Raw genomic sequence first — 12,021 nt, 5'->3', positions numbered from 1 at the left:
AATGGGGTAATGGGCCAACTCTGTTATAAATCCCAGGACGTGACTCACTGTAGGACCTCACCCATATATAGTAAGGCGGGGTAAGATGGGACACCTTCTCATTCTATTTTATCGTCCAATTTGGTAGTAAACAAAGAACATTCAAAGAATTATAAAACCGTATCCTCACGACTCCCATAAACCGTTGTTAATTGTTTAAAACACGATCAGGATATTTAGGTATTATGTGCTAAAAGTGTCCCATCTTTCCACACCCTATACATTAGAATAAAAGTGATTATGCGTCACAAACGGTTTAAAAAACTTGTTGTACATTTCCATTCGTAATCGTTGACCAACCAAACCATCCCCGCTCGGTACTTTCCCGTGGTTTCTAAACTTTACGCTTGAGTAGATTTCAACAATGGGCGATTTCCCCATTGCGTCTAAGATGTGGTGTAAGATAGAAACCAGTTTTATTTTATATTTCCCGCACAGTTACTTGTGATATTCCTATATGTTGGTGCAAGTCTAGCGAAGAATTTCTGCCATCGTCCCCGCCGACTCAAGAAAATGTGGAAAACACAAACGAAAATGTTGTCGACCGACACAAGAGAGTAAGTATTTATGAATGCGTGAATGTAGCTTGCTTTATCCTTGCATGACGGGAAATGACAGTCTTTATAACACGAGTATTCTGTTTCATACACCTCGTGCTTGCTTACAAGTTACCACGTATGTAACTTATTTATCCTCACATGGCCAGAAAACGGTAGCTGTTATAAAACGGGTGCTCTGTTTCATACACCTCGGCCACTAACGAGTTACCAAGTATGTTACTTTGTGAGTGATTGTTTTTTGAGTATGTGCTACCACCAAACATGCTATAAATGCGCTTGGTTAAAATAAGCAGTGTATTACTTAATTTAACGTAACTTTTCGTTAATTTTTTTAGATTTTTCAATATGACTAGAAACGTAGTTAAATTAAATAGGTCGATTTTTAAAGTTTTAAGTTGGTTCTGCCTTGAATAAATACAAGAACCAATACTCCTAAGCATATAGGGAACTACAAGTTATCGAGTGTGGAAACTTTCAGTACTTTCCGTTACGACCTAATTATAAATGCACAGCTTCCGAAAGAAGACTGTAATACTAATATTACTTTTACTTAGCCCTTTGAAAACCCTTCGATAACTTTTATTTAACTCTTCGTAAACGATATTGAAAGATCATGTTATTAAAAGAACTGAGAGAAGGGAATTAACAGTAAAACAATAGTTGTTCAAACACGCTATGGGTAAAACGTGTGGAAAACATAGTAGGGTGGGGGAAGATGGGACACCATTTCATTCTGTTTTCACGTTCCATTTGGTGTTGCGCCCTATCAACTACGTGAAATCTCAACCTGATTTACATTCAATTTGTTCCATTTTTTCACAGTTTTCTGAAAATTCATAACTGTGCAGTTGAGCCTGCAATACCAAGCTGCGTCTTGGGCGTTTTGCCGAGACAAATACCACTCACGCTCAAATGCAACAATGTTAACGAACAGAGCAGTTTCACGACCGTTCTATGCTTGAAATGCAAGGGAATTTACACTAAGAAGTCAAGTGGACAAAACATGTTCAAAAAAATCAAACTTCGGAATAAAATTGGATACCATTGCCCACGGAACCTTACTAGTCGATCGCTGGAGACAAAAGACACCGTGAAGAACACTGGAGATCAACGAATCTATGAAGTGGTTTTACCGAAGATGTGTTATTGCGAAAAGAAGACATAAAACATTAACTTAAATACTGGTCTGTATTTTTGGTTTAGTGCTGCTATTGAAAACAACCCCCCAGTTTCGAATACGATTTTTTTTTTATTTATACAATTTGTACATATAGTACTGTGGGGAAAACGGGACATTTTTAGCACATAATATTGAAACATCCTCATCGTGTTTTAAACAATTAACAACGGTCTATGAGAGTCGTCAAGAATAATTGTTCTTTGTTTATTACTAATTGGGAGGAGAAAATAGAAGGAAAAGGTGTCCCATCTTTCCCCACCCCACAATATAACAGCATTTTTTTGTATTAATTTATACTTATTGTATATAATATAGATTTTTACCATGATGGCTGCATATTTTTTTTATAAAAATCAGAGTGTTTTGTTTGATCATAATACCTGTGTCTGATGTCTGCCCTGTGATAAGTTTACGCGAGGTAGAATTTGTGCAAAGTATTTTATTTTAAATCTGTAGCTAGTAGGTTGGGGTAAGATGGTACATGCATCATCTCATTTGGTTGTAAACAAAGTATAAATTTATATAGTCGTATCGACTCTAAGAGAACACTGTTAATTGTTTAAAACACAATCAGGATATTTGGATATTATGTGCTAAATGTGTCCCATCTTACCCCACAGTACTATATTGCGAAACTTTAAGTACATACGTATTTCTGAATGCCAAATAAACGACGTTTGTTACTGCGCATAATGTCTATAATGCCCTCATTTTCGTATATATGTCAAACAAGTTACATTTATTCTTTCAGGACGATGACTATCGTTAACAGAAAGGGGTTTAAGTGAATTTCGATAAATCTAACGTTACATAAACAAATTTACATACTGGTAACTCGTAAGCGGGCACGAGGTGTATGAAACAAAACACCCGTGTTATAACGACTGTCGTTGCCCCGCCGTCCGAGGATAAATAAGCTACATACGTGGTAACTCATAAGCGGGCACGAGGTGTATGAAACAGAACACCCGTGTTATAACGACTGTCGTTGCCCCGCCATGCGAGGATAAATAAGCTACATATGTGGTAACTCGTAAGCGGGCACGAGGTGTATGAAACAGAACACCCGTGTTATAACGACTGTCTTTGCCCCGCCGTGCGAGGATAAATAAGCTACATATGTGGTAACTCGTAAGCGGGCACGAGGTGTATAAAACAAAACACCCGTGTTATAACGACTGTCTTTGCCCCGCCGTGCGAGGATAAATAAGCTACATATGTGGTAACTCGTAAGCGGGCACGAGGTGTATGAAACAGAACACCCGTGTTATAACGACTGTCTTTGCCCCGCCGTGCGAGGATAAATAAGCTACATATGTGGTAACTCGTAAGCGGGCACGAGGTATATAAAACAAAACACCCGTGTTATAACGACTGTCGTTGCCTGCCGCATGCGAGGATAAAGCAAGAAAAGTAAGAAGTTACATTAATACATCAAACAGACACAGTCATTTTGTGTTTATTCACTGACACTATACATAAAAACTTTTAAATTTTGCAACCGCTTTTGTGCCTTCTGAAACTGCGTGTTTTTGTAGCTCACCCGGTAAAACCTTTCTCACAGCGCTTTGTATGTCGTTTGCCGCCATTGTTGTTCTGTTTGCTGCTTTCATAATACTAGAGGCTTCTTCAGCGATGATATGGAACAGATAGTTCATTAGTGTGTTCATGGAGTCCATAGCCTGCCTTGTGATGCCAGTGTCATGGTAAATTTCTTTCAATATCTTGTACAGATAGTTGCGAAAATCTTCATGCCCCTTTTTTACTTTTCCGCCGCTGCCAGACGAACCAGACGACGTTGAACGTTTAGAATTACTTGAAGCTTTGGTGGGAGCCATTTTGCTTTGCTGAGAATATTAAATCTGTAACCACTGCCTATTGGAAATATATAGATCTCGTTTATAAACTGCATAAATAGTGGGGTGGGGTAAGATTGAACACGTTTAGCAAAAAATATCCAAATATTCTGATCCTGTTTTAAACAATTAACAACGGTCTATAGGAGTCGTGGTGTTTCTTTAAATGTTCTTTGTTTACTACCAAATGGGATCAGAAAATGAAATAAAAAGGTGTCCCATCTCCCCCTACCCTACTGTATATAGTCTGTTCCCGTTTATAAACTGCACAGACTGTCCTTGTAGCCGCATTTTGCTTTGCTGAAAATATTAACTTATTATCCTTTGATTTTACTCTGTTCCGTTTATAAATAGCCTACCTGACTGCCCATGCGAGATTTTAGACTATATATGTGTATGGATTTTTGCCTTGGGGGCTTAAAAATTAGTTGACAAATTAAAATCTGAAAAAAATAACCACGAAATTTAAATCGATGAACAAACGATTAGGGCCTTTCACAGCTAAAGGCGTTAGCATATAATACCAATATAAACATGGGCTAAATTGAAATCGACTACTACGACATTAAAATTTTTGGAAATAGAAAATAACAAATTTAACTTAAGTGTTGATATATACCCATAGAAACAAGAAAAATAACTACACGTAGGTCAAATTGATATAATAACATTCGAAAAAAAAAACATTTTAAATACACATACGAAACCAAACATTTTTACTTACCTTATATGGGTGACGTCTTTGCTTTAATTTCAAATTTTGGTTCAAAATTCCAAATCCAATACCCACATGTGACGTAGATCAGTTTTATTACGTAATACATTATAATTGTTACGTCACCGATTCTTGGGAAAATGCACAGAATTAAATTAGATGTCTATTAATACATAAGCCTACTATATATGTTGTTTATTATTAAATTGTTTGCAAATTAAATATTAATTAATTTTGTCAGTATAAATAAAAACGAGCGTAAAAGCGCATTTTTGAGTAAATGTTCACGATAACAAAAACGGTTTTAAAACTGTAAGTTTAAAACAGTGGTTCTTAAACGTTTGCCAGTTAATTTAAAAATCTCGTATGTACCAGTTTACGACTATATAAAAACCTTTTTTCCGCCAGACTGCAATTTTAAACGCACAAAATCTACTAAAACAAAATAAATTACTTCTATTTTAAACAAAAAAATTTGCTCACATTTTCCAAATTTGTAAAATTTGTACAATACGTACGTTTTTTTATGACTTGTTAAAAACCACCTTTTTAAAACTTATTTTGTGTTCGTTTGGTCGATGATAAATTAAAAAAGAATCAATTTATCGATTTTGGAACGCAGTACATAACACAATTTTAACGCTAATCAAAAAAATTGTACCAATTTATAATAGAGTGCAGCAAATAATTAAGATGAAAATTCAAATTTCGCTTTGGAGTATAAGAAATAAGAATACACGCGCGTAAGCAGACGCAATATTTCGAATGTAACAAACATTAGAAGATTTTTAACACTTTTAAAGCATGAAAGTACAAGGTAGCTTTAGCTGGTAATTAATTTAAAAAAATATATAACATAAAAAAATTGCCAATTAAACTTTCACACGGAATTTTAGACAAATTCGGCAAACATGTAATTGTTTTTACTTTAAAACTTTGTAAAAATTACGTATTTTAAATATTATTTATAAAATTTTAGGCTTTAATTTAGTACATAAAACATAGTTTAGGAAATGAAAAACTTTACATATTTCCAAATTTCTAAATTTATTTGGTAATTATTGAAAAAAAATGTTATTTTTATGCGAAAACAATAATACTGGGATGCTATTAATGGATTAGTGCGGTTTTAATTGGAATTATTTTTTCAAAAAATCAAATATTTCAAGAGTTTTAAAGCAGTGACCACTGGGACGGCATTTTAAAATCCAAAACCCATTTTTTGACTGGTCTGTATAACTCAAAAGCTAAAATATAAACAAAGTGCAGAATGTGCCACAAAAATAAAGTCAGCTCAAGTTATAAGTGAGATAAAAATATTTGGCATACAGAAAACTTTTTAATTAAAAAGCACCGTAAAAAAAAAATTTAAAAAAAGGGGCCACGTAATAGTCCAGTGCAGTAAAACAAAACTCGCAAAAATAGAAGTGATTTTTCGTCACTGAGAAACTAGGTTTTGGTAAAAGCACAATTTTACAAATAGGAACATGAAAAGTTGGCATCAAATCTTTCATATATTTGGCTATTAGTGTAAAAAAAGGGCTGCAAGAGAAGAAAAAAAAAGGGCTGCAAGAGAAGAAAAAATGTATGGTTTAAAATTTGTGGAAAATACTGGTTTGCTTGTTTGGAAATATTGTCTCAACCAGGGTAAAGAAAATAGAGCTCACAGGCAAATCAAACTTTATATTCTGGATATAGAAAATTTTTGATATAGAAAAGTATTTCCTTCAGCCATTAGTGTATTATTACAAGCATTGCCTAAGGTCAAATTAAAGACAAAATCTGTCGTGTAAATATGAGCAATTTTTTCCACTGCTGGCCCAAAAAGCCGCAACAAAATTTAACTTATCATACACAAGCCTGGTGTACTTATTTAGGTTAAAACTAGGGATGCACAATTCAGAATTTTAGAATAGTTAAATACTCTGTAATATGCATCCTTAGTCAAAAAAAAATACAGAATCTGGCCAAATTTTTTCAAAAAAATCTGGCCTGTGTCCCACTGGTCCAAAATGTCACAAAAAAAATTAAGTTAAAACAAGCTCCGTATGCTTATTTAGATTAAAACACAACTCATTCAAAGCCAAAGTACAACATTATTCAGAACACTTTGCATCTTGAAAAAATATTTTTTGATTTTGACGGCACCCTAGATTTGCTGGGTTGAAGGGTGATGGTCTCACCCCCAATGTTTCCTGAGTCCCCGTTGTTATTATTCGATTTTGAAGCACTGCCTGTACTAGTGAACAAACCTAGAGATAACATCATGTAAGAAATATGTTTATGGTCATAGGCAGGGAAATATCTTGAAATTTGCAACGAGAAACAAGTTTATAGCGAGTCTGGCGGTGTAGCATGGGCTTTAGCACTGCTGCCGTTAACAACTAATACATAGGTTACGGGTTCAAGGCTCATCGCTGCCACCATTGTGGGCGTATGTGTTCTTGAACACTTAACTGCAATTGCTCCAACCTAGTGGTCACTATTCACTAATGGGTTATCTAAATTGCCAACCATACGGAAAAAAAAACAAAGTTACATACGTGGTAACTTGTAAGCTGGCACAAGGTGTATGAAACAGAACACCTGTGTTATAACGACTGCCCTTACCCCATCATGCGAGAATAAATAAGTTACATGCATGGTAACTCGTAAGCTAGTACAAGGTGTATGAAACAACAGGTGTTATTTTTTACTTTAATAGTTACAAATGTTAATTAACAACCCACCAATTTGTCTTATAGGTTGAACTGTAGTTGGTTCCGATTCTTTCTCACCTTCTTGTCTCATCTTTTGGATGTGTTTCGTTGCAAGATACTTGAACACTATAAGTTTTGGGTTACATTGTTAAAATCTTTTTATATTTTTGTTACTTCTGCTACCAGGCATAATGTAAATAATATATCTTTACGCACACTTTTGTTCCTATTAGAATTTTAACTCAATTAAAATAAATGGCTCGTATGTCCGCTAGGTGTAGCGACCACGCTTATTTTCTTCCAAATAAATGTAAATATGTTTTTAACCGTAAGTGTGTTTTAACAACTGTTGCTTTGTCGCTATATCCTGTCTTTTGGTTTAAAATATTTCTAAATCTTCGCTACCGTAATCGAAGAGACCAATAAAAGTTATTATTATTATTTTAACGGCTCATCTGGTATAAAAACAAATGTCTTTCTGACATTTTGTCTGCCATCCGACGAGACTTCATCAGGGTTGGAAACACCCAACGTTTTTATGCCAGATGAGCAACTAAAATATTATTTAATCTCTTTACAGAAAACTCTTAGTTTACAACATTGCCCAACTGTAGACCGCATGTTAAAAAAGTTTTTGTTATTGCAAAATTACTTTGGAAATATTTTAGGATTCAGAAAAATATATAAAATTTAAATCCGATAAGAATAGAAATATCAGAAAACTTGAGTTAGGTAATAATTTTGATGCGGTCGTTACTAAATTACTAGTTTTCAACTTTTCAGCGAATTTACTTTTGTAACATATAATTAATTTACCGACCTACTGTCAGCTAATTGTATCAGTATGACAATATTCTTGATAATTTAGACTGGTTGGAAAGATTATAAAAACCAGGCAAGAAAGATAGTAAACATAACAACAGAAATAATGGGTAAAAAAATAACACACAAATCTTTCATCCTAGGTTTAAGGGTAGCGTAATGGCCTAACTGTAGGACCACACCCATATAGAATAGAATGTGCATATACAATGTTGGGGTAATGGGCCAACTCTGGCCTAAATCCCAGGTCCCATGGTGTGCCTCACTGTAGGACCTCACCCATATAGAATAAAATGTGCATATACAATGTTGGGGTAATGGGTCAATTCTGGTCTAAATCTCAGGTCCCATGGTGTGCCTCACTGCAGGACCTCACCCATATAGAATAGAATGTGCATATACAATGTTGGGGTAATAGGCCAACTCTGGCCTAAATCCCAGGTTCCATGGCCTGCCTCACTGTAGGACCTCACCCATATAAAATAGAATGTGCATATACAATGTTGGGGTAATAGTACCTCTAACAGCAGTAACAAAATAACAAAATTTAACCAAATACCTTCATCTACGTTCAAGTCTTCTTTAACAGAAGTTCTGTAAAATCTCAACTTCAGTCTTTTCGCCAATCCCTCAGCTTCGTGCCTGGAATAAACACTTAGCATGAATAAATGTAAATAAACTAAGCACTTAAAACACTCTAGTAGTGTTTGGGTATGAGTCATACTACATTCACCAATCTCTTGTGAAACAAGGTTATTTTAACAAGGAATAATGCTATGTAGTAAGCACAACTTTATAGTATTCAGACTGAAATGGTCCCGATGGGAATTACGGGATACAAACTTTAGTAAAATTTGTTTTTATGCATTGTCAGACATAAGTGTAGCACCCAGGGTGTTGGGGTAATGGACCAAGTTTGGCCTAGGTTATTTTAACAAGCAATAAAGTTATGTAGTAAGCACAAGTTTATAGTATTCTGACTGAAAATATTTCGATGGGGATTATGGGATACAAATTTTAGTATAAAATGTATTTTTTAGAAATAAAACAATTCAATTTTTGTAGTTCCTTAAAGTGGTTTTATAAATTTGTTTTTTATAAATTGTTAGGCGTAAGTGTAGCATCCAGGGTGTTGGGGATAATAGACCAACTTTGGCCTAAATCCAAAAACACATGCTGTGCCATGATGTGGGACTTCACTCGCATCTTCGACGATCACACCACAACGAATAGATTAGAATAGAAAACACACGTACTGCTCTACAACTGCATCATCAAGCAAGTCAATTTTGTTTTGCACAAGAGCGATTGGGATGTTTGGCCCAACTTCTTCCTCAACTTTGCTCTTCCAGTTTTCAACAGCTTCAAATGAGTTTCGGTCGGTCGTGGAAAACGCCAACACGCATGCTTGAGCCCCTGCATTATTTAAATTTTTTGTTGCATTATGTAAATTTTTTTCATTATTTAAAAAAATGTTTTTTTTGTTGCATTATTAAAAACAAAATTTTTTTTCTAGCATTATTTAAAAAAAGTTAGGATTTTGTCCCGCAGTCTAGTTTATTTGGCCTGCATTTTTTAAAATGCTTTTTCCATTTTTTGCATATTTTTTATACATTTATTTAAAAAGGCTTTTTTTCAACCTGTATTATTTTAAACGCACAATGTTTTTTTTGCAATGTTTAAAAAAAAGGTTTTCTGCCTACATTATTTAAAAACCAGTTAAGATTATTATGTTGCGGTCCAACAGTCCATTATGTTGCTAAGCAACAAATAAACAAACAACATTGGCGCATGCAAAACCATAATTAAACATTTCAGGGCGCGAACTTTACTTTTTTGCATTTTTTTACGTGTATTTAAGTTATAGAGTGAAAAATTTGAAATATATAATGGAAAAATTTGACTACAAACAACTTCGCTGCTATTTATGCATTGTCTCTTTTACATTAAAAAGATCAAACTGTTTACAAATAGTTGTTTAATATATAAATGTAGAAAAAGATTACTGCAACAATGCAACTTTTATATATATAAATATATATATATTATATTATATATTCATATATGAATCATATGTCAGTTTTATTATGAAAACCCAATGTACATTCAAGGTCTCGCTGTAACAATTATACGTTTATAACCTTTGATCCGGCAATACAATAACATTAAAAATAGATTGTGCGAGGATAAACATGAATACAAAAGAAATGATAATGAAAGGTTAAACAAATTACATGACAATAGTAGTTTATAAAAGACTGGGTTTGGAAACCGGTTCAGGAAAACATTACCAGAATAGATAGCATAACACTATGTTGTTTACCATGATTTTTTAACATTTTTTTCATTTTTTTGGGTAAAATCTGGAGTGGCATTGGTAAAATTTGCATTTTCGTTATACATAGGTATTAATGTGGTGAATGCAATAGACTTTGGCTCTGTTTGTATAGACACCTAGTGACCTAACAGCAGAGTAAAATCTGTTAATCCTAAACTCTAAGGTGCAAAGCAAACTTATAGGGCCACACATAGGATGTTTCCCTTTGTTGAAACATGTCACTCATTTTACCACTGGTATAACAATGTTTATGTAGGAAAGCCACACATAGCGTTCTCCAACCTAGTGGTCACCAATGGGTTGTCCAACCTATCAGCCACACATAAAAAATGGAAACATCCGGAAAAAATAATCACCCATAAAGTAACTCATAAGCTGGCACGAGGTGTATAAACATCTGTGTTATAACGACTGTCGTTTTCCGGCCAAGCGGGGATAAAGTAAGTTACATTCATTTATTCATACAACATAACATCTATATATTCACCTCTGTAATAAGCTTTTGTAAGTGCATCAAATTCCTCCTGGCCTGCTGTATCCCACAACATTAACCTGACATCGTCATCGTTTAACCTGGGAGCAAATACAGGAATTTAATTAATTTATAAAAAAGGTTTTGAACAATAGTTCATAGTCATAAGCCTCTAAAACCGAATAGTTATCTTACTAATCTAACATTTATATGGCGGACAGTTTGGACAACCCATTAGTGACCTCTGGGTTGAAGCAATTGCCGTTAAGTGTCTTGCTCAAGAACACACATGCCCACAATAGTGGCAACGGCGAGCCTTGAACCCATTACCCCTGGGATAGAGGCAGGCGCACTAACTTACTGCGCTACAGCAACAGACTAATTTTAAACAAACCCATTTTATTGGTTGTAATGTTTACTAATTAATGCTGTGTACAAAATTCAAGGGTTGGCCTGCCCACCCTGCCACCCCAGGTTTAGTGCCATGATAATAGCACTGAATGTGGTAATTTATCCTATGTGTACCAGTACATGTGTATTATTAGGGCTAAATCTCATGGCATAATATTGTGTTTTGTCATTTGCCACACCCAAAATAGAACAACCTGGTATTTGAAACGTACAGGTCGATACTCTACTGTTGTGTTTATTATGTAATAAAGCAATTATATATTTTGAATATAAAATTAAAGGTATTATTACGCTACTGTGCTACACTCTGCTGATATTGCTACAAGACATAATGTACCTTCAAAGTCACAGTTATAAGGGAAAAGTGAAATGTTTTTGAAAGGCGGGATGGCATTGATTGTGACATTAGATGGTAACAGTAGTAATACATTGGTCGTCATTCGTCAAATATTATAATGGTATATTGGTTAATATTGGTCGATGTCAAAATATCAGCATAGTATTATACACTATACAGTTTAATAACAGAATTTAAACAGAATTGGCATAAAAATGTATAAATAGTTCAATAGTTGTCTAAAACATGACTCTATAATGTTGGTAGTTACAGCAACTTTAAACCTAAAATTATGCAGTAGATAAAGATCATTTATAACTCTCAGTTAATCAATAAACCTTATTAGCCCAAGTATGTCCATATGTACTTTACTTATCATATTGACATATCAATCCATATCTTTCACCAACAAAGTTTAAATCAAATACTGACATTACCTCAACTGCTTTTCAAGGAAGTCAACCCCGATAGTTTTCTTGTAATCTTTAGTGAAGATGCCTTTACAGTATCGTTGTATCATGCTTGACTTCCCCACTGCTCCATTTCCAACCACCACAACTTTTACAGCAATTTCTAAATCTTCCTCCAACAT

At 34.4% G+C, this 12,021-nt stretch overlaps 3 protein-coding genes across 3 annotated transcripts in view; 1 reads left to right on the top strand and 2 right to left on the bottom strand.

The window, feature by feature from the left end:
- The first annotated feature begins 243 nt into the window (after nt 1-243).
- On the top strand, nt 244-1,906 carry LOC113474076. Its single transcript, XM_026833564.1, has 2 exons — nt 244-596; nt 1,422-1,906. Exons 1-2 carry the CDS (start codon nt 553-555, stop codon nt 1,762-1,764), a joined length of 387 nt encoding a protein of 128 aa, XP_026689365.1. The 5' UTR covers nt 244-552; the 3' UTR covers nt 1,765-1,906.
- A 1,345-nt stretch (nt 1,907-3,251) lies between these two features.
- Nucleotides 3,252-3,617, bottom strand: LOC100184966 (histone H2B-like). The gene has a single exon (XM_009863946.1). The coding sequence runs from the start codon at nt 3,615-3,617 to the stop codon at nt 3,252-3,254; it is 366 nt and encodes a 121-aa protein (XP_009862248.1).
- Nucleotides 3,618-4,428: 811 nt separating this feature from the next.
- The window catches only part of LOC100182595 (ras-related protein Rab-23), an 8,169-nt gene continuing 576 nt past the window's right edge, over nt 4,429-12,021 (bottom strand). The window contains exons 3-8 of the mRNA XM_002121144.4: nt 11,867-12,021; nt 10,697-10,782; nt 9,128-9,287; nt 8,431-8,513; nt 7,080-7,175; nt 4,429-6,602 (exon numbers count right to left, since the gene is read on the bottom strand). Of these exons, the coding sequence (XP_002121180.1) occupies nt 6,451-6,602; nt 7,080-7,175; nt 8,431-8,513; nt 9,128-9,287; nt 10,697-10,782; nt 11,867-12,021 (732 nt within the window). The 3' untranslated portion in view covers nt 4,429-6,450. The remainder of the gene's footprint in view (nt 6,603-7,079; nt 7,176-8,430; nt 8,514-9,127; nt 9,288-10,696; nt 10,783-11,866) is intronic.

This window comes from Ciona intestinalis, chromosome 1 (genome assembly GCF_000224145.3).
Source record: "Ciona intestinalis chromosome 1, KH, whole genome shotgun sequence".
NCBI lineage: Eukaryota > Metazoa > Chordata > Ascidiacea > Phlebobranchia > Cionidae > Ciona > Ciona intestinalis.
The sequence above is the reverse complement of the archived record's forward strand: the minus strand, read 5'-3'. Positions and strand labels throughout refer to the sequence as shown.

Excerpts from the sequence above, each read along its gene's own strand:
- LOC113474076 (XM_026833564.1), top strand. The coding sequence starts at position 553 with ATGTGGAAAACACAAACGAAAATGTTGTCGACCGACACAAGAGA. Across the intron at positions 597-1,421 it reads TTGTCGACCGACACAAGAGA|TTTTCTGAAAATTCATAACT; the intron begins GTAAGTATTTAT and ends ATTTTTTCACAG.
- LOC100184966 (XM_009863946.1), bottom strand. The coding sequence starts at position 3,617 with ATGGCTCCCACCAAAGCTTCAAGTAATTCTAAACGTTCAACGTCGTCT.